Source organism: Clinocottus analis, unplaced genomic scaffold (assembly GCF_023055335.1).
Source record: "Clinocottus analis isolate CAN_PGR_092001 unplaced genomic scaffold, fCliAna1.0.p SCAF_8, whole genome shotgun sequence".
Taxonomy (NCBI): domain Eukaryota; kingdom Metazoa; phylum Chordata; class Actinopteri; order Perciformes; family Cottidae; genus Clinocottus; species Clinocottus analis.
In genome coordinates this window covers 19,026,724-19,052,738 of record NW_027176240.1, presented here as the reverse complement: position 1 = coordinate 19,052,738, position 26,015 = coordinate 19,026,724, and the positions used below count along the sequence as shown (strand labels likewise).

Here is a 26,015-nt window from a genome sequence, read left to right as displayed (position 1 = left end):
CATGACCTTTGCCTTAATTTCATGTCCAACATTTTTCACAGAGGGCCACAAACATATACATATACGAAAACATATACGAAAGTCTGGGCCACTCAGGTGAGGTATATCGCAAAATAAATTTATTAATAATAATAATAATAATAATATAATTCATATATATATATATTTATATACATGCATTATATAATGGATATATATATAAATTATATTATTTTTATTTTTAATAATTAAAAGTTACAGCTTTTTTTATGATGTAATTGTTTTTCACAAATACACTACATGCATTATAATTATTTTTGCCTAATAGCTTATTGTCTCATTGCACAGCTGCCTTCATCATAGCTGGTGCTTCTCAACGCGGCCTCTCTGAGGCAGAAGGTGGCACGCCGGCTCCGGCCGCGTGCTTAAGAGCACCCGTGACCGGACCTCGCTGCAACAAGGTTGACCTCTGGAAAAGCTACTTTGATTTCAGACAGGGAAAGAGCACAACATTGACATTACGTACTTGTGTCTCAAAGATACATAGCTTCACCCAGCATGGCATTAACGTGTGCGTATGGTTGTGGTACCTGCTCTTTGCCTTGCAGGCTCTTGTTCAGTCTGAGATGATGATAAGATCAACTAAAGGCCAGGTCTGCCAACCATAGACAGTCATTCAGCTCATGAAGGGGTCAGTCCTTTTTCAAAAAGTAAATTTCTGACCTCAGGGAATAAAACTGCTGCAGCACTAAGCTGCGCCTGAGCAGCGCACCTTAGAGAGACAGTCTGTATTCAGCTTCACTTAAAGTTAGCAGACAAGTCTTCGTGTTCTGCGTTATGAAGTCCTGTCTGAGAGATTTCCCGATCGCAATGTGAGCTGAGCAACCTCGTAGCTGTTCGTGAGGCATTTTCTTGTGTTTTGTTCAGACAGCAAAAATACAATTGTTGAGATTGTAGGCTAGCTGATGACTTTCTCCCAATTCTATTTTTAGAATCTGTGGCGGGCCAATGAAAAACGGGCCACAGTTGCCCATACATTGGACACCCCTGCTTTAAACCAACAAGTTTTGGTTTTGTGGAAGGGTATGTGAGTAAGTGCTGGTCGGCAGATTTTGTTTCCTTTGCATAGAGCCAAGCTAGCTGCCTCTGCGTTCCAGTTAGGCTAAGTAAGCTTGTAACTTTATATTTAGTGTACACAAGCGCGAAAAATTACTTCCCAAAAAATCTAACTATTTTCACCAGCAGAAATTGTTTTACTTAATTTAAGTATTTGACAGGCACAGTCAACCTTTACTGTCCAATATAGCTATAAACTAATTTACATCTGAAGTCCTTGGGCAGGATATTATGATGATACATTGTATTACAGCCTGTATCGATTAAGGTAGAGGAAATGTTGTGGCCATAAACATTGGCTATGAACAGCGGCTATAATGTGAATTTATTTTACTATAAAATCTTTGGAAAGGGCTCAAATCAAGTCAGCATATAAAGCTTTTATCTTTAAGCCATTCTCACAGCTTTTTTAATGCATTCTGTTGTCAACATGTGCTTTGAACTTTGCTGGCACACGTTTGCTCTCTGTGGGAGTAACTATGTGTACGTCCATCGTGGCAGTAATTTTATTTATAAATGAGATTATGGAACCACCATCTGATCCTCATAACCTCCATCACACCCTTCACCCATCAATGACTTCCTGGCCTTCTTTGGACATCACAATGATGGTTTATGGTTTCCTTCTTGGCTCCCTGCACTGACATCAGACAGCCCGTGCCCTCCATATGTCCCAGCAGGATAGGCATCCATACACACACACCACCGTGACCTGAATTTGCAAACAAAAGTCATGCGGTGGAAATGTTGCATGATTATTATTATTAAAGTTTGCTATTCATACAACTCAACAGTTTTCTCGAGCTGTGTGATGTGCTTTCCTACGCTGTGACAAGACTGAAAGCAATGTTGTTACATTTTTACTAATTAAACTAAGAAAACTGTTGAGTTGTATGAATAGCAAACTTTAATAATAATAATCATGCAACATTACTTTTTTCTCATAGACTTCCATACAATCAAATTTCTTTTTACAACCATAGGAGTCACCCGTGCTAGTCTGAAGAGATAATGCACGTTTGAAGACTCTTCCGCATAGGCTCGCTCTGCAGAGCACACCAACCCAAAGGAATCGCATCAAGGGGGGGGAACGCTGCGAGGTTTGGTTCAACTGAGGCTGTTAAGCGTCCCTAGTCCCTACCATAAATACAGCGAGTGTACCTCAACAACCAGTAGTCTACCACGCATATGTCACACACACACACACACGCACACACAGTCTTGTGATTCCCAGGCATGACCAGAGCAACACGCCTGGGTGCTCTGACATCATGTTAACGCAGACGCACATACACCATAAGATCTCGGGTGTACATACTGTTTGTACAGTATTTACGTTTGTGTGTGTGTGTAGTGACACTCGGCCCAGTGAATAGAACTTCCTTTACCCATTGTTATTATGGGTGGCTCTGCAGCAGGCCGCTTCCTCATCCGTGTCCTTCAACCAGAGCTGTCAAGACCATAGCATATGTGTGTGCATGTATGGAAGCATGTACCACAAAATGTGTTCATGGTGCCTCTCATTGTCAGTGTGTGTGTATTTGTGCATGTGCGAGCATACCATGTAATATTTCACTCTTTATCTACAGGTAATTCATCTCCCGAAGCCTGTGTGTGGTGTCACACAAAGCGCTAATGAGAAGAGGATGGAACCAGGGAGAGCCGGCGAGCGAGGAGGGAAAAAAAAGTGAATGGATTATTTTTTTTACGGGCGGTGGAGAAAAGGCAACAGTGATCGATAATTTCCAGTCTGAAATCAAAGTATTGATGAAAGGGGGGTTCTCACAGGGATGCGATGGGAGCGTGGGAGCCAGACAAGACAAAGATGGCAGGGAGATGTGCTTGTAGCCCAGCAGGGAGGGAAGAACAGTGACTCTTCCCATAACACAAATCAATTTACATCATCCTGAGACATCGATTATAGCTGGCTCATACCTCACATGGTAACAGCAGATATCAAACGGTGTCAAGCCTGTAAAACCACACAACGGGTGCAATATCTGCCTCTCGCTGTGTGTGTGTGTGTGTGTGTGTGTGTGTGTGTGTTGTTTAGCAGACCATCTCTCTGCTCTCCCAGTTACTCAAACAAGGGGATGGCTGCTAGGCAACCAAGCCACATCACATCAGGCAAGCTGGCGGAGAGCGGGAGACACAGGGAGAGAGAGAGAGAGAGAGAGAAAGAGAGAAGGCTGAAAAATGGGTTGGCAGTATTACATAAGCCAGCAGCCTGGTCCCACTGCTCACATTAATGTGGTTAGGCACTCGGAAGTGATGTCCATTAGTCACAAGTGACAAGGCAGATGAAGACGTGGCATCCAGCAGTGATTTTGTTTATAAAGCTGTTGTTTATAATGGAGTACATTAAGAGCGGATGAGTAAAAAAATAACAACAACAAAAACAGCACACGCATTATGAGCGGATGAGTCGTCTACTGTACCGTACAGACAGAAAAGAACAAACAGAACAGTGACTGATTGTTATCAGTCGCTGTTCAGAAACATGCATGCATGAAGACACACTGCATGGAAACACACACATAATAACGCCATATGAAATAATACATGATTGTCCCTGCTCGGAAATGGATGAGCTCTCATTTGAGGATGACGAGAGGTACATCAAAGCAACGTCAATCAACGTGATCATCAAAAATACATCAAAAGCCTAAGATAAAACTTTAAACGAAGTGTTGCTGACAGCTTGTACATAATTTATGCGTCAGCGTCTCCACACATAACACAACAACAATACATTCTATCTTAAAGATGTAACCAGCACACCTCTGTTGTTTGTGGACCATTAAATTAACACCCAATTAGTCAGATCATTAACAATGCTCCTCGTTTGTCACTCATTGCACAGAACATATTTTAACATTATACTTTCTTTATATACTGATCTGTTCTGTTGCAGAACAAAATCAGAATTACTTTTTTCTACATGAACGACATCCAATATTAACGTCACTGTTTTCACATAAAGAAAAACAAGAGCATTTGTTTTCAGAACTTAGTGGTGCTCATATTTTGGGGGTGATTGGCTTAATATGGACGTTTTATAAGAAGATTGATACGACATTCATAAAGCTACACCCTGGAGTTAGCTCACTTAGCCTAGCATATAGACTGGAAACCGGGAGAAACAGCTAGTTTGACTCTGTCCAGGAGCAACAAAATATTTGCAGAGTGAAACCTAATTAAGTTCACTAATCACAGGATGTTGTTAGTTTAATAAGCTACCATCTCCTGGCTCTGTCTTAATTTTCAATAGACAGAATACACAATTTTGTCATCAAGTTCTTGGCAAGAAAGTGAAACAGGCCTCCGTCCAAAAAAATAGCAGAGGCCCTCTCAAAATTACAGAGGTCTCCTCAAAGTTCCCTGGGAATGATGGTGAAGGGCCGGATGGGGCAGGAGGCCTCCAACTCCAAGGCGGTCAGGAAGCAGTCAGGTGCCTGGCTTGAGCCCCGTGACTGCAGGGCTTCTCCCAGACCGCTCCACGCCTCATGAGAGGTGCTGTGGACCTGAACCGCATCACGCAGGACCTTCTCACCGAGATGGGTGCGCTCGGTTTTCACCAGCAGAAGGCCCTGGGTGGACAAATAAAAAAAGGAGAGAGGACATTTAGGTTTACACCAGATCATGAACCACATTAGAGCCTGTTGTGTACAAGTATACACTACATTGTTGCCTTTTTCCAAAGCAAACCTTCACTCTTTTAGATTGGTAAACTGTTGGTCCTACCTTGAGACCAAAGGATGGGTTCTGGTGAGTACAATGCTGTCACAAACGATACGCTACAAAAACAAAAGCCAAGGTAATATTTTCCCACCATGAGAACTAACAATAAATACTTATGAAAGTAATAATGATCTGTGTTGCTAACTAGGCAACATTCTTGCTTGATTTCACACCTTTTGAAACTACTACTTTCATTTGATTGCTTTTTTGGTACATTTAGTCATTTTTGTAACATAGCATACACTGCACCAGGATAATAAGTAGCTAACCGTCATCTGTCCAATGCACAGAAACTCCCGGCAATATTGTGGGCAAGCTGACTTCCAGAGTGTTGCTGTGATTATTGAATGTAAAGTAAATACTTCATTTTAGATGGTAATCCCTTATACTATTTGTCACAAAAAAAAGTATCCATCTTATGTTTTAATACTTGAAAGAATTGAGCGCTATTGGAAAGCAAAAAAACCTAATATGCCTCAAATAAGTAGTCCCAAACATTCAAAGACAGTATGTAAAGTCCAAAGTCCTCATTTACAGTGGCATGCTGGCCGACTACTCCCCAGAAAAAGTGGGGGGAATGTATGCAATCTCCACACTGACTGGTTTTACACTGTATAAATGTATACTAGATGTATGTGTGGCACAAAAAGCCAAGGGAAAAAGGAACAAGAAGTAAGTAACTAGCATTTCACATAAACTGTATGAATTGAATAAATGGTCTTTCAAGCTGATGTGTGGGGGGAAATAAGCACACGCTGTCAGGCTGTAGTTTAGAAAAAAAAGTAGGCTATGTATGGGAGATGGATGTTCTGGATGATATCTGTCGTCACTGTGTAAAGTACATGCAGAACTTTGTGTGACTGTATGTGTTATGTCTCTTTTTCGGAGGTCAGCTCAGTTGGGTGCGGTGCATTCAAGAAAGGGCTGTCACGCAACTGACTACAGCATGGAATCAAATGTGTCTCACACACAAACATACTGAACACACACACACACACACACACACTCAACAGTGTCACATGCATACTCAAGGTGACAACAAGGCAGCCTCTCTTACACAATATCATCTCCTCCCTTACTTTGACTATCTGTTACACACACACACCGAGCTGGCCTGAGGTCAGACAGACGAGTATTGTTATGCAGTCTCTGCTCACAAGCTCCAGATTAATTGGGCTGAAATTCACATAGCTGTCGAGGGGTTCTGATGCAACTTTCAATAAAAGCACACACACATTCTCTCTCTCTCTCTCTCTCTCTCTCTCTCTCTCTCTCTCTCTCTCTCTCTCTCTCTCTCTCTCTCTCTCTCTCTCTCTCTCTCTCTCTCTCTCTCTCTCTCTGTCTCCAAACACAGAGGAAGATCGAAATTCTTGGGTACGGATGTGCAAACGTGTGTGTGTCCGTATACACGTCAGTGTGTGGGTGTATGCTCAAGGTATAGGATGTATTTCTTGCTGCTGGTTTGGCCACACGTCTCAAGACTCACAGTGGTTACATTGTTCCAATGTTTCTAGCATAAACAAGTCTGTTACTGGGATAACACACGCACACACACGATCACACCCTTCCATCCGTGCCACATGTCAGTTATGGTGGTAACCATGGAACAGTCGATCCTTTTTCGGCCACCTGCTCAATCTAATGAACACCAGCCCACTGTATATGCTGAAAGGCTGAAAAAGATGAGCTGACGGAAAAGAATAAACACTATAATACACACAAGCTGGCTAATGGTTGTCCAAACTTACTTCAAAAAAAGAGGTCAGTGTTTTGTTTTTTGAGAGTGACACGATAAGAACAACAAAAATCTCACATCGTCTGAGCATTGAGTATAGAGCGTATTCACGTGACGTCATCATCTCAATCATGCCATCTTGGGGTCCACCTAGGTAGCCTGCTGCTAGTGGGAGGCAATGGATTTTGCTATGGATTTTGCATACTGGAGACAAGTTTTTACACACAGGAAAGTTTCAAGGCGAACAAAAGTCTGCAGGCTTATGCCGAATTCACACCGAAAGCGTAATGCTTGTTTCCCCGATTTTACTTGCTCAACACGTTGTGGTTAACTTGTTTTTCGCTTTTTCGCAACCAGTTGCAGCGGAAAGCCGGCGCGGTTTGAATCCCGTTACCCCTCCTGTGTGTAAAAACTTGTCTCCAGTTACCATCATCACATAGCCCAGTCACGTTCCTGTGGAACAGTTTTCATTTCCGCTATCGACCATGGGACATTAACAACTATTTCTGCATTATGCTTGTTGTGTAAATACCACAAATAAAACAAATGTCAGAACATTAAGCGCCCTGTGTCTGGGTTCATACTATGATCCGTAGTCACACACAGCTGTCTCCGGCTCCAGGATCAGTGTCTGGATGATGCCGCTTCCAGCGCTCATTCAGGGGGACCAGCAGTGACTGTTTGGCTGCCATCCTGAGCGCTGTTCCCATGTAGCCACAGTTTTATTTTACCCTGAAATGAATCACAGAGTAAAGGCAGACATCGCCCGACGGAGTTGCCATGTTCATGGCCTTTTCCCAAGTTTCCATCCACAGTTCCCTTTGTGCAAGTGAAAGACATTGATTTTCGCTCGGCAAAAAAGCTAAAGGAGATTAATTACAAGAGTGTGTCAATCGAAACGTGCCCACAACCCGATGTATCAACAGAAACACAAGAGAACAGTCCTAACGCTCATACGCCGAATGAAACCGAAGTAAGTTAGATGCATTATTTGAGAAGCTGGAGAAGTTATATTATAAGCCGGTCTTGTTGAGCTGATAAATCCATATTCTGAATCATAAGTCCCACATCCTACAATCAGGCACAGTACCATAATCACAAGACACGCCGTTTTGAACTGAAATTGGTTCTCCTTCAGCATATAATGGTCATTTCTTAAGAACAGCGGCATAAAACACAGCAAAACAATGCCGTGCATGGACCCCAACATGGCCGCCAAAGCTTGTTGTGGTCATGTGGGTGAATACGCTCTATAGATTGCCGAGGGTCTTGGTTAACCTAGCTTAGCATGAGGAAACAGCTAGCTTGGCCCTTGTCTTGATTACGCAATTTTATTTTGTTTGTTTTATCTTTACATGAATAGAGATTAAACAAAACATTTTTTTAACTTAAAAATGATTGAATTAGGTGAACTTGTGTTGAAGCTATTTCTTGTCAAACACTGCATGCATCTGCTCAGAAGACAAATCTTGTGCAGTGTCCCTGGCTATAGTATGTTGCCATTCAGTATGTAGGTTGAGGATGATAAGGTTTTGGAGTTAAGGGTCCTTTTTACTCAGGTTTTACGCAGAGATGCAAGACCCGCAAGGGCCCCTTGCGTAGTCCCGTCAGCCATCTTGCGTGCGTCGCCCAAAATTTTTGACTATTCAACAAAGCTACGCAAGCCGTTTGCAGCCCACAAGACTGTGATTGGTCTGCTAACCACATCCTTTCTGAGTCTTGCATTTCCAGGTTTTATAGCATAATACTGCCATTTTTAAAAGCCATGGCGGAAACACGAACAATGGATCCCATTGAAGAACATTTGGCTAAAGAGGTCCACAAATATGAACATTTGTATAACCTGTCTTTGACGGAGTATAAGGACACACAGGTGGCGATAAAATTCCCGGAGGAAGATATCGGTGAACATTGGTGTGCAGGTTGACTCTAAACGGTCGTTGCGCCACCTACTGTTCTGGCGTATGGAAAAGATACGGAAACCATAAACCAAAACGAGTCCGTCGATGCAACTGCGTAGCCAGCAGCAGTTGTAGTTGCAAGAGTGTATATCGCCCTTTAGTCTATCGGCATGATGGTACCAAGCCCTGCGAGCAGTTAAATATGTGGCTCTAGTAGCTCGGTGAAATATCACCGAGCTTCGAGATCCACATATTTTGCAAAAAGTGTCACAAAATTATAACATATTATCGCTGAGCAATGACTTCTTTCGAATTAGTATTTAAAATAAGGAATTACCATCTCAAAATATGACTGACATTTTTTTGAGATACTACATAATTCATTTGTGAACGTTCTACCAAAGTGCTACGATACAAATTGTGAATTCATTCACTCTTCCCTTTATGTAATACACAAAAACACAACATATTTTTCTGTTCTGTTTGTGTATTATCTTATTATTGTAACTATCCAACATGTCTGCTGTAGAGGTTGTGGTATTGTTTTTATTTAGACAGAGCCAGGTTTGTTTCAGGTCATTATGCTAAGCTAGGCTAACAGTATCCTGATTTCTGCTCAGTACCTCACCCACATGAACTGGACATTGATCTTCTTCTCTCACTCTTGGCAAAATATCAAGGCCAAAATGTTAAACTGAGACAAAAGGGTATCAGAAAAAGAAAAACAAGACAGTTGGCAAATACGAGAAATATTCTAAATTGATTTGGGAACAGATAATTAGTAACAGTGACACATTATGGAGCAAAATGTCTAAAGGGAGTAGAAGAGTAAGCAGAGAAGAACGAGAGCTCGCAAACATTTAGTTTGCATCAGAGTGTTTCTGGCAATACACTGATAAACGAGTATCTATTGGTTTTGCTCTAATTACTCTCAGCCATCTGTCTCCAGTTTTACCTCAGCTGATCCCATGGTGCTTATGTGCACATTTGTTTCTTGTTGCGCCATTAAAGCACAACTGAACTGAGCAGAGACAAACTGAGCGAGTGGGCAGTGGGGGTTTCATCAATCTTTCGAGCTAAATTAAAGCAAACATTTGATTCGCTGCAGAACAGTACACAGTGTTTAATTAAGCACATTTCCATCAGCTAAATTGAAGAGAATGAAAGAAGCTTCCTAAATGTCACAAACATACACATTGGTTAGCATTTGTTTTTGTTGTTCAGTGTCAGCTGATGTTATTCACATTTCAGACAACAAAAAGAGTAATTTGGAATATTCTATCAATCTAACGTACTAACCAAGCAGTCACCACTTCGTTATTACTAAAAACCCAAAGCCATGCATAGTTTGCATTTACATAGTAGAATGCAAACCCAGCTAATGTCTAAAGCCTAAACTCAAGTTACAGTATAGGCTTTAAGCAAATGTGTGATTGGTTATGGCTCTAAACTGAACTAACCTGACACTCATCTAAATCAATCAATCACAAAATGTTCATATAGATCAGTTTCCAGAAATTGGGAAATGTCTTAGAGACAGTGGAGAGACAGCTGAATTCCAAATTTAGACTTGAAATCTGTTGTTGTCAGCTAAGCAGCCTCCAGAGCTGAAGATCTGTAAGCAACAAGACAAACCAGAAAATATGGCTAAAGTTATGAATAGTGAAGTTTTAATTATTATGTAGTTTTAGCATAGAGATGGTGTGTGCATGGCATGCATGTTTTAGATCCACAGGGGTCGTAATCATGCAATATGGCCTTGTTGCATCATCGGAGCGCTATCTATTGAACCCGTATAGGCTAAGATCTACTACACACATACACACAGTGTAACCCAGTGGCCCAAAGCCCTGCCACTGAACCAGGAAAATAGCCTTCACGTGAACCTTTAATCCCATCAGAAGTTAAGTCTGAGCAGGCTGGGAGAGGAGAGTCAAGGCTGCTGTATTTAAGTTGGTCATGTTGGCTTGAACCTTCCTTAGTTATTAACCCCTTAATATACTGTTCCCCTTTAATGTATTCTAGATGCATGTATATGTATCTAGAATAAATTACTATGCAATAACCATTGCAAAGTAATCTCACCTCTCTACAGATTAGAGCAAGTATTTAAATGCACAAAAGTATAAAAAGTCAAAGTAGTGTGCGGACGTACTTGCACGTGCACACTCGAGCAAGAAAGAGCTAAACTGGGAACAATGAATAAAGAGCGAAAGAGGGTGATGGAGCGAGAACAAAAAAGGAAGAGGTGTCAAAGAAAACGGAAAAAATAAGTGAACCCAGATGAGCCATAGCAATGGAGGCACCGGGCAACTCCCAATTGTCTCTATTTGCTTGCCCAATTTCTCTCTCTCTCTCTCTCTCTCTCTCTCTCTCTCTCTCTCTCTCTCTCTCTCTCTCTCTCTCTCTCTCTCTATGTGGTTATCAGAGGTCTTGCTCAATGGAATATATTTCCCTGGTTGCTAGGCAATCCCATAATGCGGCAAGAACGTGCAAAGTGTTATAAATAATGTATTTGCATTATCTAATCAGCTGACAACCACCCCCATCCACACAAAGGGCTGGGGGGGAGGAGAGAGAGAGAGAGAGAGAGAGAGAGAGAGAGAGAGAGAGAGAGAGAGAGAGAGAGACAGAGAGAGAGAGAGAGAGAGAGAGAGAGAGAGATGGGGGCATTTAATAATTGGAACACGATTAAGTCAATGAGCACAAGACCTCGTCCTCGAGAGTATACGTGCATATGAGATGCTGTATATGAATATTCTGTTGGAGAACGGGAAATGTATATAGTGTGTGTGCGCTCTGTGTGTGTGTGTGTGTGTGTGTGTGTGTGTGCGTGTGCACTCGGAGCAGACTCCAATATCGAATAAGAGGGATGAGATGTGGAAGATGTTGGGAGTGGGTCCAATTCATCTCATACCACAGCTGGAAGCAAGGTTGGGACGCGTTTCAGGATCAGCCATGCAATGTAACACACACACACATACATGCACTCGCACTACATGCCAGACATACGTCAACCACTTACCGTAATGAGGTGAAAAGTACAGCCAGACAAGTACATGTGTAAAAGGCTAACACTACTAATGTTCTGACGAATGAACAAAATCGTTGCTCAGATTTAGCACACACAGATGCACTCACAAACATGCGGTTTGCCAAAGTTCTAGCGTGTACTGGTTTCCCTTACTACCCTCTCCCATCCAAAAATACTCTGAAACCAGCAGCTGACCAGGGCTGTGAGTCATTGTCTGATCCCTGTTTCTTACACAAACATGCACACACGGACGCACTAATTACCATTTTATATTGTTGGTTTGAGAAGTACAAATGTACAAATGTTAAAACAGCAATATGTAGTTCTAAAGGGAGCCCCGTGGTCAGTCTCTTTCTTGAATGACATTTTCATCTCCAAGAACTTCTGTGCAGTTGGCTTGAGCCTTGGTTGCCAGCTGTTTCCCACTGCTTTTAAGCTCAGCTAATTAGCTCCTGGGTGCTAGCTTAGTGCCGTGGATATTTTATTTCAACTGGTAGTGAGTGAGCGAATAAACATGTTTAAACATGATCTCTAGCAGAGAAAACCTATACAAAAATTATGTTCAGTGTTGAAGTATTGTGGTTTCATGGACAGACAGCTCTGACTTATGTAGCTACATCTAATAGCTTTACAATGGCTTAAGCAAAGAGATAAAACGTTTAAGTTATTGTGTGATCACAGTGATAAAATATAAAAATAATTGTTGCGTTCAGATTCCTGAAAAAACGGCTGTGTGGTTAAAAGTGGTCACACCAAAGCCAATTTGATTCTCCCTACACTGTAAACTGTCCGATAAAAGGCAAAATGTCTTTGTCTCTGTCTGTTTCATTATGTGTCCATAAAACAAAAGACAAATCAGATTCCCTTTAATTGTGAAGCAACTGTTAGAGTCATCTTCTTTTATGTGTAGATCTGATAACTTCAAATAAAGATCTTAAGGACATTCATGCAAAGAACAGTATTTACTTTTGCAGAATAATAGCTAATGTATAAGAATATCAACAAAGAACATTATGATATTCAATGATGAGCTCAATAAATGGGCCACTGGCACACAAAGTGTCCACAGCAGATACAGTACAAAAATAAATGCATGAATCGAGAGAGCCACAAAGTAGCAGCAACTGTAGGTTGTATTCTGGCAGGCTGATGCAAGCCTGAAACTGAAAATGGGTAGCGCTCCGAATAAAATGTCCCACACACTGTCCCACTTAAGCACCATCACAATGCAAAGCTGCACAGAGCCTCATACTAAAGTTAGCAGCTCTTTATTTTTGTGTATTTGGCTCTATTAGTGCCTAATACAATATGTGCTGTAACCAAGCATAACCAAGCATATAAATTATCCAAATAGTCCACATGTGCACCAAATCCATGGAGGAAGGCACAAACATAACACATGCACACGCACGCTCACACTTTCAGACTGGGAACACATCTGCCCTGTCAGAGACCCAGAGTAGGACACTGCCAGCTGGCTTAGTTTCAGCTTTACACCCCCTGGGATTGGTTCTCCCACAGGCCAAATATGGAAGAGATGCGCACCTCTGTCCACCCCAATGGAACTGCACTTCTACACACACACACACACACCCACACCCACACACACACACAGCGATACATATACTAACGCTTAAAAGAGGAGCAAGCATTTGCCTTATGTGGTCACAAGGTGGCCAGTACTTAAGTCGACTTAAAGCGATATACACCAGCAGCTCCATGGTCACTATGGAGACCATGGACATATTGTGTGTGTGTGCGTGCGTGCGTGCGTGCGTGTGTGTGTGTGTGTGTGTGTGTGTGTGTGTTGAATTTAGGAATATCCCATTCTTGTCCTTTCACTATGACAACAGAGAAAGTTTATAGGTCAGAGCAGATAATCCAGTGGCTCATCTGGAACTGGGAAGCTGGGAGAGAGACTGAGAAATGATAAGGCTAGCTTGCTAGCCTTATCATTTTTTATGAATCCTAATTACTTTCTGCATATTTTATTAGCAAATTTCTAAACTTGCCTACTACATTAGTATCAGCATAAAATTGTATATATTTGTATTTTTTCAAACCAAAAAGAGCGTTGTTATGTGTAACGGTAAAATTAGCAACTAACAGCAAACAAGCTTCAATATTTATGCTGAATTGCATAATGTACTAACTAACAAAGAACCTAAACTAGCCTACTACATTAGTATCAGTATAGTTTAAAAAAAAACAGAAGAGAGTTGTTCAGCTGTTATTGCTACTGTCAGGTGTGAGCTAATCTTTGCAGCTAATATCCCTGTGTCCACTCCAATTTTATTTTCATACAACTTTATAGATTTTGGTAACAGTGGGATGTCATGGATTTCTGAAGAAGCACAATTTTTAAACTGTTGAAATGCAATAACTTGAAGTTAAAGATGTCATCACATCATGTGAAACTACATGTTCTTATCCAACTGGTTGTGTGTGTGTGTGTGTGTGTGTATGTGTGTGTGTGTGTGTGTGTGTGTGTGTGTGTGTGTGTGTGTGTGTGTGTGTGTGTGTGCTCCTTGTGTAACGTGTCTATGTACGGTTATAAAGGGAAGATCAAATTTTTCAACTTTAATTTTGTGGTTTTAAGAAAAACAATTAATTTGTTTGTGACTGCACGCCTGAGCCTGATTTGCTTCTGAAATTAGAATGTGTGCATGATGGAGATGTGGGCATTGTATGCTAGGGTACATACATCTGTGCGGGAGTGTACTCGGCCTGCATCTTGCGTCATTGGTAATTAAATAAGAAAAGAAATACTGTATGTGTTACTGTATCCATGCATGTTATGTGTGTGTCTGCTACTGATCACTGAACATTACATTCATTCCAATGTAGCAGCTTCGAGAGCTTTCACTGACTCTCACCATGTGCACCAGTGTGCGCTCTCCTGTGGGGTGAATGGCCAGGGCCTCGTCATACAGGCACTTGGCGTCATCCAGTTGTCCACGGAGCTCAGCCAGGTGGCCACGTTGCAGGAGCACTGAGGACGAGTTCGGGGAGAGCACACTGGCCTTGGCTATGCAGAACTGAGCCTCCTTTAGCCGGCCGTCCGCCATGAACAATTCCCCTAAAGAGGGAGATGGAGAAAGAGGAAGAATGGGGGAGGAAGGTGATAAAGAGGTTAGGGGGTGAAAGTTATAATGGAAGAAAATGTAGTAAAAGAGAGGTAGGAAAGAATATAATTCAAAAAAGAGGAACAAAGGATAATCAGAGAGAGAAGGGAGAGGAATTTATTAATCCTTTGTGAGAGTGAAAGAGATGACTTAACTTTGAGTAGAGCAGCATTACGTCAAAATGTAAACAGCACTCAAATACAAACACAAAACACTGCACTTGGATGCCCCCTCCCCCAGCCAATACACACAGACCATTAAAGAGAGAGTGGGAGCAACAAAGTGCCTGGGAAATCATGAAAGTCTTGCCTAAATATGGCCATTGCATACTAAAGCTGGTTGCCTTCTTTCTTTACTGCCCCCCCCCACCCCCTCCCCACCGCCACCCCCGCTTCCCACACACAAACGCACACTCACACACACACACCCCATCATGCCTTCAATCACGTCATTGTCCCATAGGACTTCAATAGAGAGCTGACCAGAGACCCCTGTTACCGTAGAGGACCAATATCTGGATGTGATAATGACGCAGGGTCACTGTCAATCCCTCTCATGAGTGGACGCTGGGAGGAACCCCTAAGAATGAAACCATTCCACTTCAAACACTGCCGGCAGCGTGTGCGTTACTTTGAAAAGAGAAAGAGGGAGTGTATGGTGCAAATATATGTCTCGTCGGCTTCTCAACGCCATGTGAACCCATGAGTGTGTTAGGTAGTGGATGTATATATGCACAGATGGGAAATACTTAATGCATGCACACTGCCTCTACGAGATGAAAAAGAACCATTTCCCAGGCTCTGGGTCCTTTTTTTCAAGGCTTCACTTTGGGGAAAAAACAATTTAGTGAATGCTCTTTGGTTATGTAAGGCTTTTTCCTGCTCCTCACCTGAGCTTTCTTTAGAAAAAAATTTAAAAAATTGACGAGGCTATGCAGTTCATTTATACGTTTGCAGGTATGCATGTGTAAATGGACCTGTACTTGTATAGCCCTTTTCTAGTCAAAGCGCTTTAACACTACATGACATCATTCACCCATTTACACACTGATGGGATGAGCCACCATGCAAGTTGCCACATCAGTTTAATCAACCATTGATACACATTCATACTCCGTAGGCGCAGCGACGGGAGCAATTTAGGGTTAAGTGCCTTGCTCAAGGACAAGGGGCCAGGGATCGAACCGCTGATCCTCTGATTGAAAGTCGATCCCTGCTCACCACTGAGCCACAGTCACCCACGTGCGTTTATGTTCAGCTAACTGTGCCCTCTGTGGGGTTATTTTTGGGCCGAAAAGGATGTGAGATTGAGAGAGGAAGTCATGATGAGGAGAGGAATGCCGGGAAGGAGAGAGGGGGGCTCGTTGGGTGCAACAGGACTCAGCCTTGAACTGAAAGACACACCCCCTGGACTCACACACACACAACACACGCACACACACCACACACACACACAAACAAACGCACACACATAGTACACACAATTGGGTTTAAATCAACAGCGAACAGATTCTATTTTGCCCGTTCTCAGCAGTGGGACATCAGAGGTCAAAGGTCAGACATAGAAAATAACCTTCTAGTTACAGTAAGCCGCAGGGGACGCGACCCCACTGCCCCTCCACTCATCCTGTCGCGTATTGTTATGCCGGTTGCATTACTTGCTTCCCTCGGCTTATGTATGGATTCCAATTCCTTTTCTCATGCCTCATCCACTTCAGCCAAGTGGATGGATGAAGTGTTGTTTGTATGTAGCATCTTTGCACTCCTTTCCCTTCATTTCCTGCTAATGCTCCTCTCTCCTGTAAACTCTCCTGTAAACTTTCACGGGCAGACTGAGACTGAAGGGGTGGAAGTAGTAGTGGCATGCATTATTCCCGTTCTGCTCCTAATAGAACAGCGGCCACATAAAGGTAAATAGCGCACTCCCACATGAGATGTGCAATCTGTAAATTGTTAAAATGTCCGTTCATACTGTTGTTTGTTAAAAATGGCTGCTGTAATCACATAGTCACAGATGCTATTTTATATGGAAACAAGGTTACAAACATATTTGGTTTGTATATATATATATATATATATATATATATATATATATATATATATATATATATATATATATATATATATATATATATATACACGTCCTTTGGGTTTTCCAGCACATATAGTGACCCAAAAAGAATATTTGTTTGTGGAAAATGAAAAAGAAAGTGTCCTCACATTGTACCGAGTGCGTGAACGGTATCTCACTCCCGAGAGAGATTGAAATTCAACCGAGCTTGTAAGCAGGTCAGTAAACTGTGTAAATCTGCACAGATTTCACAGCAGCATCTGCACAGCACACAATCAGTACATGGAGAAGATTCTCACTCAAAAGTTGCCATCTGATATTTAATATTTATATTCTAGTTTTATATGCATTAGTTTAAAGGTGCTAAATTGCAACGTGCAAACTTCTGAGCATTATTATACCATAAAACACAACTATTTGCTATGTAAGTAGTGAGTAATGGCTTCCTAAGCAGAGAATAAAGACGCTTTCCCTTTGTGTGTGTTGTAATCCGAACTTATCTGTGCTTTATATAGCCGGACCGGCTGCATCTGTATGTGAGTGTGTGGGCCCCACTGGCTGGCAAATCGGCAATGCAAGCAATTTCATGGAAAGATTAAGATTCAGGAATGGTTCGTAAATAGAATAAAAGGGTACAGATGTAGGGTTTATTCTGTTTTATTTTGAAGAGGTAAAGGAAGTATACACTACACTACACATACTTGTAATTTTCCTCTATTATTTACAGTTTATTTCCTAAATGAATACTCTATGCTGTTTTGTTGTACATATTGAGTTTTACTGTATATGTGTATATATATATATATATATATATATATATATATATATATATATATATATATATATATATATATATATATATATATCTTTCATATTTTCATGTTATTTGTATTTTTTGTGTCTGCAAGCTGCTACCACGACAAACAAATTAGATGGCTCGACTGGCAAAGTTGTGATACGAGTGTTTCGCGAAAACTTGTGCAAATAAGCATGTAGCATGTTTTAATAAATACTTCCAGATACTCCTTCTACATACTCTCTGCAAAGAACTAGAGATAGTTTAACTTAAAGTTTACCTTACAGCCATCCCTATATGTATACTAGTTCAGTACCCAGTATTTCATTTAGCGTTCATTAGCAAAGTGAATGGACTCCTTGCGAGTAATTCATCGTTTTTGTGCTGCTAAGTCAATAATAACGAGTACAGATTTGGTTGTATCATGTTTTTTTATCTGGACCTGATCCAATGTGACTTAGATGGTCTTTTTTTAGCATCACAAATAAAATGAAACTTTTGCTTTTGCAGTCTTTTGGGATACAATACAGATTTGACTTGTCTAAGTATAGAGTTTTTTTTTATTTGGATAAGGTCCAATGTGGCCTAGATATGAGAAAAAAAAGCATTTTCAGAGAGAATGAAGATTTCACAAGTAGATTTCATAAAGCCCCAATGGTATACTTATGGTGTCTAACACATCTTCACAACAGGAAGAGGTGCATAAAGCAGTAGAACTAGAGCTCAGCAGTTGAACTTTGCGATCTCTTAACATTAATTGTGAATCAGAGGTTTCTGTCTTCTGCAATGTGCCAACGGCTCAAATGGTGCTCAGCTCAGTTCAGTGTGCATACGTGATAGAAAGGTTGTGTAAACTCATCGGCTAACAATAGTGGTGTTACCATTCATACATGAATATATGGCCACAGGAGCATGTTGGCGTGCATATGCATTTGCAGTTTTGATTTTCAAATATTTCCAAAAAATTCAAATAACATAATGAAACTAAGATTCATCGATATGAACAGAAAGGTATAAAGATGTAAACATAGCATATACTTGTATACTTGTGTGCACTGTTGACATACCAGCCTGCAGCCAAATGCGTTCGAGGGTGGTCCAGATGTAAGTGGGTTTTTGGCGGCGCATGCAACTGAGGTCCGACACCTCAGAGAGCGCCGCCTCTAGACGAGACACTGCAACTGACGTAGGGCTCAGCGAACCTGTGAAGGGATGAAAATACTAGTTGGAGCTTTTTGAACAGTAACCATGGGTTCCCATGTAATGAATAATTGGCAAGTACTGAACAATAAACACGTGAAAAAATGTAATATATTCCCCGATATGCATTCATACTCAACATTCATACTCAGTTGAAACATTCAAGTATGACAGAGGAGAGCCCTTTGAGAGAAACAACTAAACAAAAATAAAGCGAACGGACCCTTGACACTGCTAGAAAAACGTGTAAAGTGGAGGTAAGACCTATCATTGGTTCAACCAGAGAGAGAGAGAGAGAGAGAGAGAGAGAGAGAGAGAGAGAGAGAGAGAGAGAACAGACCAGTGGAGGCGTCCTGGAAGTCGGGCAGGGTGAGGTGGATGGAGGGTTTCCTCGGTCCAGGACTGACCTCCGCCCGCTCGGCCATCGGTATGCTGCTACTGTCATCCGTCTCACTGCAACATGCAAAGCACAGGCCAAACATGATGCACGCACCTTTAATCTTATAACGTTCTGGAAATACTTCACATGAGACAATTTATTGACAAGTTATTACTTTTTAGATATATAATTTTAAATTGATTTACAATATGAAAAATGGGTCTACCTCTATTCTATTTTAATGAGGAACACCAAATTAAAGACAAATGTGATTATTAATATTTAGCTATTTGGTGATTACGTAATTACATTATTATTGTTTGTGTATTATGTTTCTACGTTTTATTTTGTTTTCCAAACTACCTTGTTTTGTTCACCATAAACCCAAATTGTTTCTGTACATTTCAGTGATGCACTGCTAACTCCATCGTACTATCGTGCTGCTAATTGAGCAACACACACACAGAGACAGACACACACACACACACACACATACACTATAGGTAATCAAGACCGCAGCAGCAAAAAACAACAACTTTCAGTACTTGAACGCACATTTGTCATGCATACACACACCTGGTGCGGCTGACATCGTAGCGGCTCAGCCACTGTTGCAGCATCTCCTCACAGGTCTGCAGGGCTGAGGTCGGGCCAAAGAGGGCCTCTTCGAGCTTCACCTTTGTGAACAGCAAACTGGACCAGAAAAATAACACACACAAATTACTCATGTTTTTTTAATCTTATTCGGCTTGTTTGTGTTTTTATTACCACATCAAAAACTTGTTTGCACCTGTACAGCTATTGAACTGTAATCCGATTAGCATGAAGGAATGTTTATGTGGGCCCAAACCTGTTCTTATTATCACTGATGACAGAAGCTACAGTGTGAACACAAAACATGGTATTCAGTGAAAACAATCATACTGCAGGTTAACAATGACCTTTTAATACTTGTCAGTGTCTACTACTAAAAACAAGAATGACTTGCACGCAGTTTGTGCGCCTCAAGTTGCAGTTCACATCCACGTATGTCCTCACTTTATGATCTTATCCTAAAAGATTTTGGTGTAAAATCTGCATAATCGTTTCTTTTCACAGTCTGACTTATGCCCTCTGACCTTTTTGAGTTAGTTTTAATTTTTTTTTTCCATTTCTCGTTACCTGCTTTCATTTTCATGTTTACTCCTCAGGTGTCTTGTTTTACTGCCTTTGTTTGTTTTCCCGCCTTTGTGATTGTCAGCCAAGCCCTCATTAGTTTCACATGTCTCTCGTCAGCCCTGTATATGTCTGCTCGGTCCCTATTTACACCAGCCCAGAGCATTTGTTTGTAGTCGTTTATCTTCACTTGTGTTTGGCGTTCTTTGTCACTTTGCCTTTACCCTTACCTTGCTGTTTCCAGTCTGATATGTTAGAGTCCAGCTTGTCAGCTTAAAAAAAAATGTAATCATGTCTATCTATTTATCTATCTATCTATCTCTATATCAAAGTGATATGGGAGTCTGTGTGTGTGTGTGTGTGTGTGTGTGTGTGTGTGTGTGTGTGTGTGTGTGTGTGTGTGTGTGTGTGTGTGTGTGTGTGTGTGTGTAAGTAGTAATTGCCAGAAGGGGCTCTCAGAGGATGGCGTCTGTCATGGGCATCACTCATCTATGTGAGAGAGGCAGAGAGACCACGGTGTTGGCCAAATCTTACGCCTGCCTGCCTCGCTGTCCTGTCCTGCCTGTTGCCTGCTGCCGAAGGCTCCTCCAGTTGCAGGAGAAATAGAGGGAAGGCCAGAGGGAAAACACTATGTGGTTCGGGGAGGGAAACGGTGAGAATCAATAGCAGAGCAAGACAAGCTTGGAGCGGAGAATTCACACCTCGTTAACGCACCTCCTTAACACACCTCGTTAATTAATAACTCACAGGTCGGTGGTCGATTGGCGGGAAGGGTGTGTGTGTGTGGAGGCTGTGAGGAGAAGATGGAGAGGTGTTTGAAGAGGAACACATTTAAAGTGTACCTGTGTGCGTGTATGTATGTGTGTGTGTGTGGTGTGTGTGAGGGGGTCGGTGGGGGGGCGGGGGGGGGGGGGGGTATGTGGGTGTGGCGAGGGAGAATGGATGGAGGAGGCAAGGGATGAAGAAGGGAAGAGTTTGACGCACGGATGACAAGCGCTGCCGAGGGAGGCTGTGTTAAGGAGGGGTCCACCAGAGTGTGTGATTGTATGTGTCTCTAGGCTACCCATTACCAGTGTTGCGGAGCATTTAGAAGGAGTGAGATTAGTGCATCCCAGTATTAAAATGTGACACAGTATGTGTTTGTGTGTACAGTATACAACAAACATGTGACTTCTCTCACTGTGTATCCAGGATGTACATCATGAAGACTATAAACTATGAACTCCATACTAAATTCTAAACGCTACTTAAAACTTATTTATTAATTTGACACAAATACTGGTCTTATTCACACTTCAAATTGTTCCAGCTTTTCTTTGATAAAAAGTAGAAGGTACATTGATATTTTGGGGAAGAAGTTAACTACAACTCTTATAGTACACGCTGAAGAGTATGCTGTTGAGAAAAGTAATCTGCAGTTGAAATTGGTTTGCTTATAATGAACTTGATTCCTTTCCATGTTCATAAGTATTGTAGTAGTTAGAGCCGTAAATAACTGAGGCAACTGACATAAACCAATATGATTATCAGGGAAAGTCCAGTGTTTCTATGTTAAAGGAACAATATGTACCTATGTACATGTGCTATGTTTCCAGGGTAGCCTAGAACGGACCAACCACACACTGAACACATTCAAGAGAGAGACTTTTGCGTACTTGCTTTGGCCTCTGCGGGAGAAATTTCAGATGCTGCCAAGTTAACAGTGTTGTCAGGTTGCAAATCCGAAGACAGAGTAACATAATATTATATGATGATCTACTTTTTCTTCTAGTACTATAAAAACTGGAAGAATTCCAATAAAAGCAATACAACTTAAATATTCAGTAACTCAAAGTTTTAACTCTACTCACCGCAAATGAGGGGACTATTTGATTTATAATTACTTATGACAGATTTCATCAAGATTACAGCACCCAAAACTACATGTCTGATTATAAAATGTCATTTCCAGGCTTGTGCGAAGTGGGCCTGGTTTGTGTGTGTGTGAGTAGTGTGGATTCTCTGCAGGCACATGGCCGCCTGCAGACAAACACACACACACACACACACACACACACACACACACACACACACACACACACACACACACCACGCTACAGTATAAATATAGCCGTCTCTGCTGGCCTAAACAGAATTACAAAGTTATAGCTATTTTCTTGTTTTTTTTATTTTTTAATAATTCAAAGTTATAGCTATTGTATAATTTAATTGTTTTTCACAAATAGACTACATGTATTATAACTATTTTTCCCTATTAGCTTATTTTCTCATTGCACAGCTCCTTTCTTGTCTGTTCCTCTTATGCTTAAGCTGCCAAGATAGCTGGATAAGCAGATTTCTTGTCCAATCAGATTTCACCTCTGTTTCTCTGGTAAAAAAGCGGGTTAAACTACATGGTGACGGCCTGCTATGAGGGTTTTGTACGCGTGATTCCTCACAGAGACAGGACCCTCAGCAGGGACCCTCAGCAGCAGCAGAAGCACCCTGAATCTACAGGGGTACAGTAGGTGGCAGTATGCACTTGAAGAAGAAAAAGCAGCTGCAGACTTTCCCTGTGGACAATGTATAACACTTGGACCTGCTGTCCTCCCCACCTCGTAGCGCATTTCACCCTCCTTGGCCACCCCAAGCCACTCTGCGCTAGCTTGCGAGTGCACTATAATTAATTTATAGCAGGGCATAAGCCAGGCAAATATTGGCCTCACTTTTTCGCCTGAATTTACTCGCTTGACACTTTATATGGTTAATTCGCTTTTTCGCAACCAGTTGCGGCAGAAAGGGGGCGCGGCTTGAGCCCCGTTAGCCCAAGTTACCAGCACATAGCCTTCATAGCTAACTTGAACTGACCCGGTCATGTTTCTGTAAAACAGTTTTTATTTCCGCTATCGACCATGAAAAATTAACAACTATTTCTGCATTATACTTGTTGTGGAAATACCACAAACATCAAACGCCCCGGTGTCTTGGTTCATAATCCGTAGCCACACACAGCTCCAACTTCTCCAGGAACTGCGTCTGGATGACGACCGCTTCCAGCGAAGCCACTTACCATTGAAATAACCTCTAGTTCTGCTTTATACTTGTTGAGGAAGTCCCACAGACGTGGGAACATCAAACGCCCGTGTCTGGGTTCATAATATTATCCGTAGTGGCTCACAGCGCCGACTCCTCCAGGACAAGTGTCTGAAGGAAGCCGTTTCCAGTGCCCCTTCAGGCGGACCGGCAGTCAGTTGAATTCAGGTACGGCAAGACAGCGATGTTGATGGGCGGAGAGCTTCTCAATGCTGATTAGCTTTCGCAACTCAGCGTCGGGCGAAAAAGCCAATATTCCAAAAGCTTATTAATTGCAGAAAAATAATGCTATTAATCAGTTAATTTTTTTTACTTTGCCCAGACCTAATATATATATTAGGTCAGACATACAGTATACACAGTGCATGCACAGAGATTAAAACACACACTGTGCAGACATGCATGCTTTGTGTAGCAGGGCATAAGCCAGGCAGGCATGTGCACGAACACACTTGCTCATGCTGCAACATGCTGTTAGATGACTGGAGAATTAAAGGCTGAGATTAATCATTCTCGTTAGTACAAACTCCAAGACCATGATCGCCCCTCCTCTTAGCTTACCCGCCTTAGCTCTCTCGATCTGTAGCAGAATCCCATTTCATTGAAATGCATGTGTGTTTACTGAGTGATAAAATTTCAAAGAAAAGAGCAAAACATAGATGGAGAGATACAAACGTAAGGGCAAGGGGGAGAAAGAAAAGGTGAAGGAAAAGGGGAGGGGGTCAATGGAGAAGGAAAAGAGAGAGACAGGAGCCACGGGTAGAGGATGTGGGAGAAAAAGAGGAAGAAAAAATTCAGAGAAATTCAGAGTGATACAGTTTGCTGTGGTGCAGAGACGCAGCGGCTAACAAGAATCACACACATGCATACACACACACACACACACACACACACACACGCACACACCATGACACACAAACATGTATGCCACGGGTATGTGTGTGTATATGTGTGTATGTGTGTGTACATATATATATGTATGTATGTGTGTATATATATATATGTATGTGTGTATATATGTGTATGTATGTGTGTATGTATATATATATATATGTTTTCATTTCATTTGCTTGCATATATATATATATATATATATATATATATATATATATATATATATATATATATATATATTATCAGTATTTAATTACAAGGAGCTTTACAATTCTAGATTGAAACACTACTCTACTACTCAGAAAAGTCATGTCCTGTGTGATTGGTGCCTAAGCTAATATTTCAGGCCTGTGCAGCACTTCATTCTGTGTCTCTCTTCAGCTTTCAATTGTTTCAGGTCAAATATATTTTATTGGCCTAATAGGCCAGTCAAATTTGAAACATTGATCAATGAAGCTCAAGGTAATACAGTAAATGGACATTCAGTAAGAATTCATTTGAATTAAGCTGTTCCGGCAGTAAGCTACCAGTTACTAGATCTGTATCTCTCGCTCATTCTCTCTAACTAAATGTCTCTTGACCGCTCCATAACAGCAGTTTGCTGTGCCCATATGACCTCATGGCTACCAGGATGATGGGGATTCCTAGCGCTGAGTGCGATGTGATTGGCCAAACCCAGAAAAGAGCTCTTAAATGGGTCAAAGTAGGGAAGGGCCTACATGTAGAAGGTGTGTGTGTCTGTGTGTGTGTGTCTGTGTGTGTGTGTGTGTGTGTGTGTGTGTGTGTGTGTGTAATTCAGACAAGAGACAGCACAGATTTTCATTTTCCAATTGTCATGACAGCGCTGATCAGCAATCAGTAAATATAAAGCCATCGTCCTCCCCTGCACCCGCCCACTCTGTCTCTGTGTTTTCTTCTCCTTCCTGTCGGGCTCTTACATTCTTCCTTCCCTTCATTTGTTTCATCACTGTTCTTGTTTTTCTGCATTTTCTACACCTCTCTTGCACTCCCTCCGTGATGTATGGATGCACCCCATCTGTCTGTACCGGGACCATAGAGCCAACACTGACATCAAATGGCTGTGTTATGAAATGCCTTGTTGGGCTTTGAGACAAAAACACATCAGAAAGACGATGCAATGCACTTCCATATTATGGTTGAAATAACTGGCCCGGAAAGTTAAAGTTATCCACGTGTGATAGAACGGAGCTTCCTCGACAGTTGATGAATGCTTGTTTGATTAGGATGACCCTACGAAGACCCTTAAAACAAAGTGTGGGGCCTGTGCTGCTGCTGACCTACCTTTTTTTTTTACTGGATTCGTATTAGAATCTTTTGTGACGTATTTTCAGGCGACAATAATACAATTTGGTTGGGGAAAATACAATATTTTTTGTATATATTTTGTATGTGAATATTTGGTTAAAAGCCATTTTGTATATATATATATATATATATATATATATATATATATATATATATATATATATATATATATATATATGACGAGAGAAAAAAAAAGGAGACGCTGTGGTCAAGGTGCAAGGTGCGCACTGGCCCTCACTTTCATTGCGCCATCGGTTTTCAGAGACCCTCTGACTCGCGCGTGCGTTAGACTCCTCGGTTCGTGTTTCAAGACGGGTCGGGTGATTTGCCGACATTGCTGCAGACTCCTGACGCCCTTTACGTGGGCCGATGCCCGCCCTGGCGACGCAACGCGGCACTAAGGACAGGGCAATGTTGAGAGACTTGCCGACTTAATTCTGACGTGAAAGCGCATATTGTTATGTAGTTTCTATTCTCAGTGAGCAGCGTGTG

General features: G+C 41.6%; 1 protein-coding gene across 1 annotated transcript in view; it reads right to left on the bottom strand.

Moving 5' to 3' along the window:
- Positions 1-4,466: 4,466 nt before the first annotated feature.
- Positions 4,467-26,015, bottom strand: part of ttc7a (tetratricopeptide repeat domain 7A) — a 45,763-nt gene continuing 24,214 nt past the window's right edge. Inside the window, exons 17-21 of the mRNA XM_068568469.1 lie at positions 19,653-19,769; positions 19,038-19,150; positions 18,565-18,699; positions 14,383-14,585; positions 4,467-4,685 (exon numbers count right to left, since the gene is read on the bottom strand). Of these exons, the coding sequence (XP_068424570.1) occupies positions 4,467-4,685; positions 14,383-14,585; positions 18,565-18,699; positions 19,038-19,150; positions 19,653-19,769 (787 nt within the window). The remainder of the gene's footprint in view (positions 4,686-14,382; positions 14,586-18,564; positions 18,700-19,037; positions 19,151-19,652; positions 19,770-26,015) is intronic.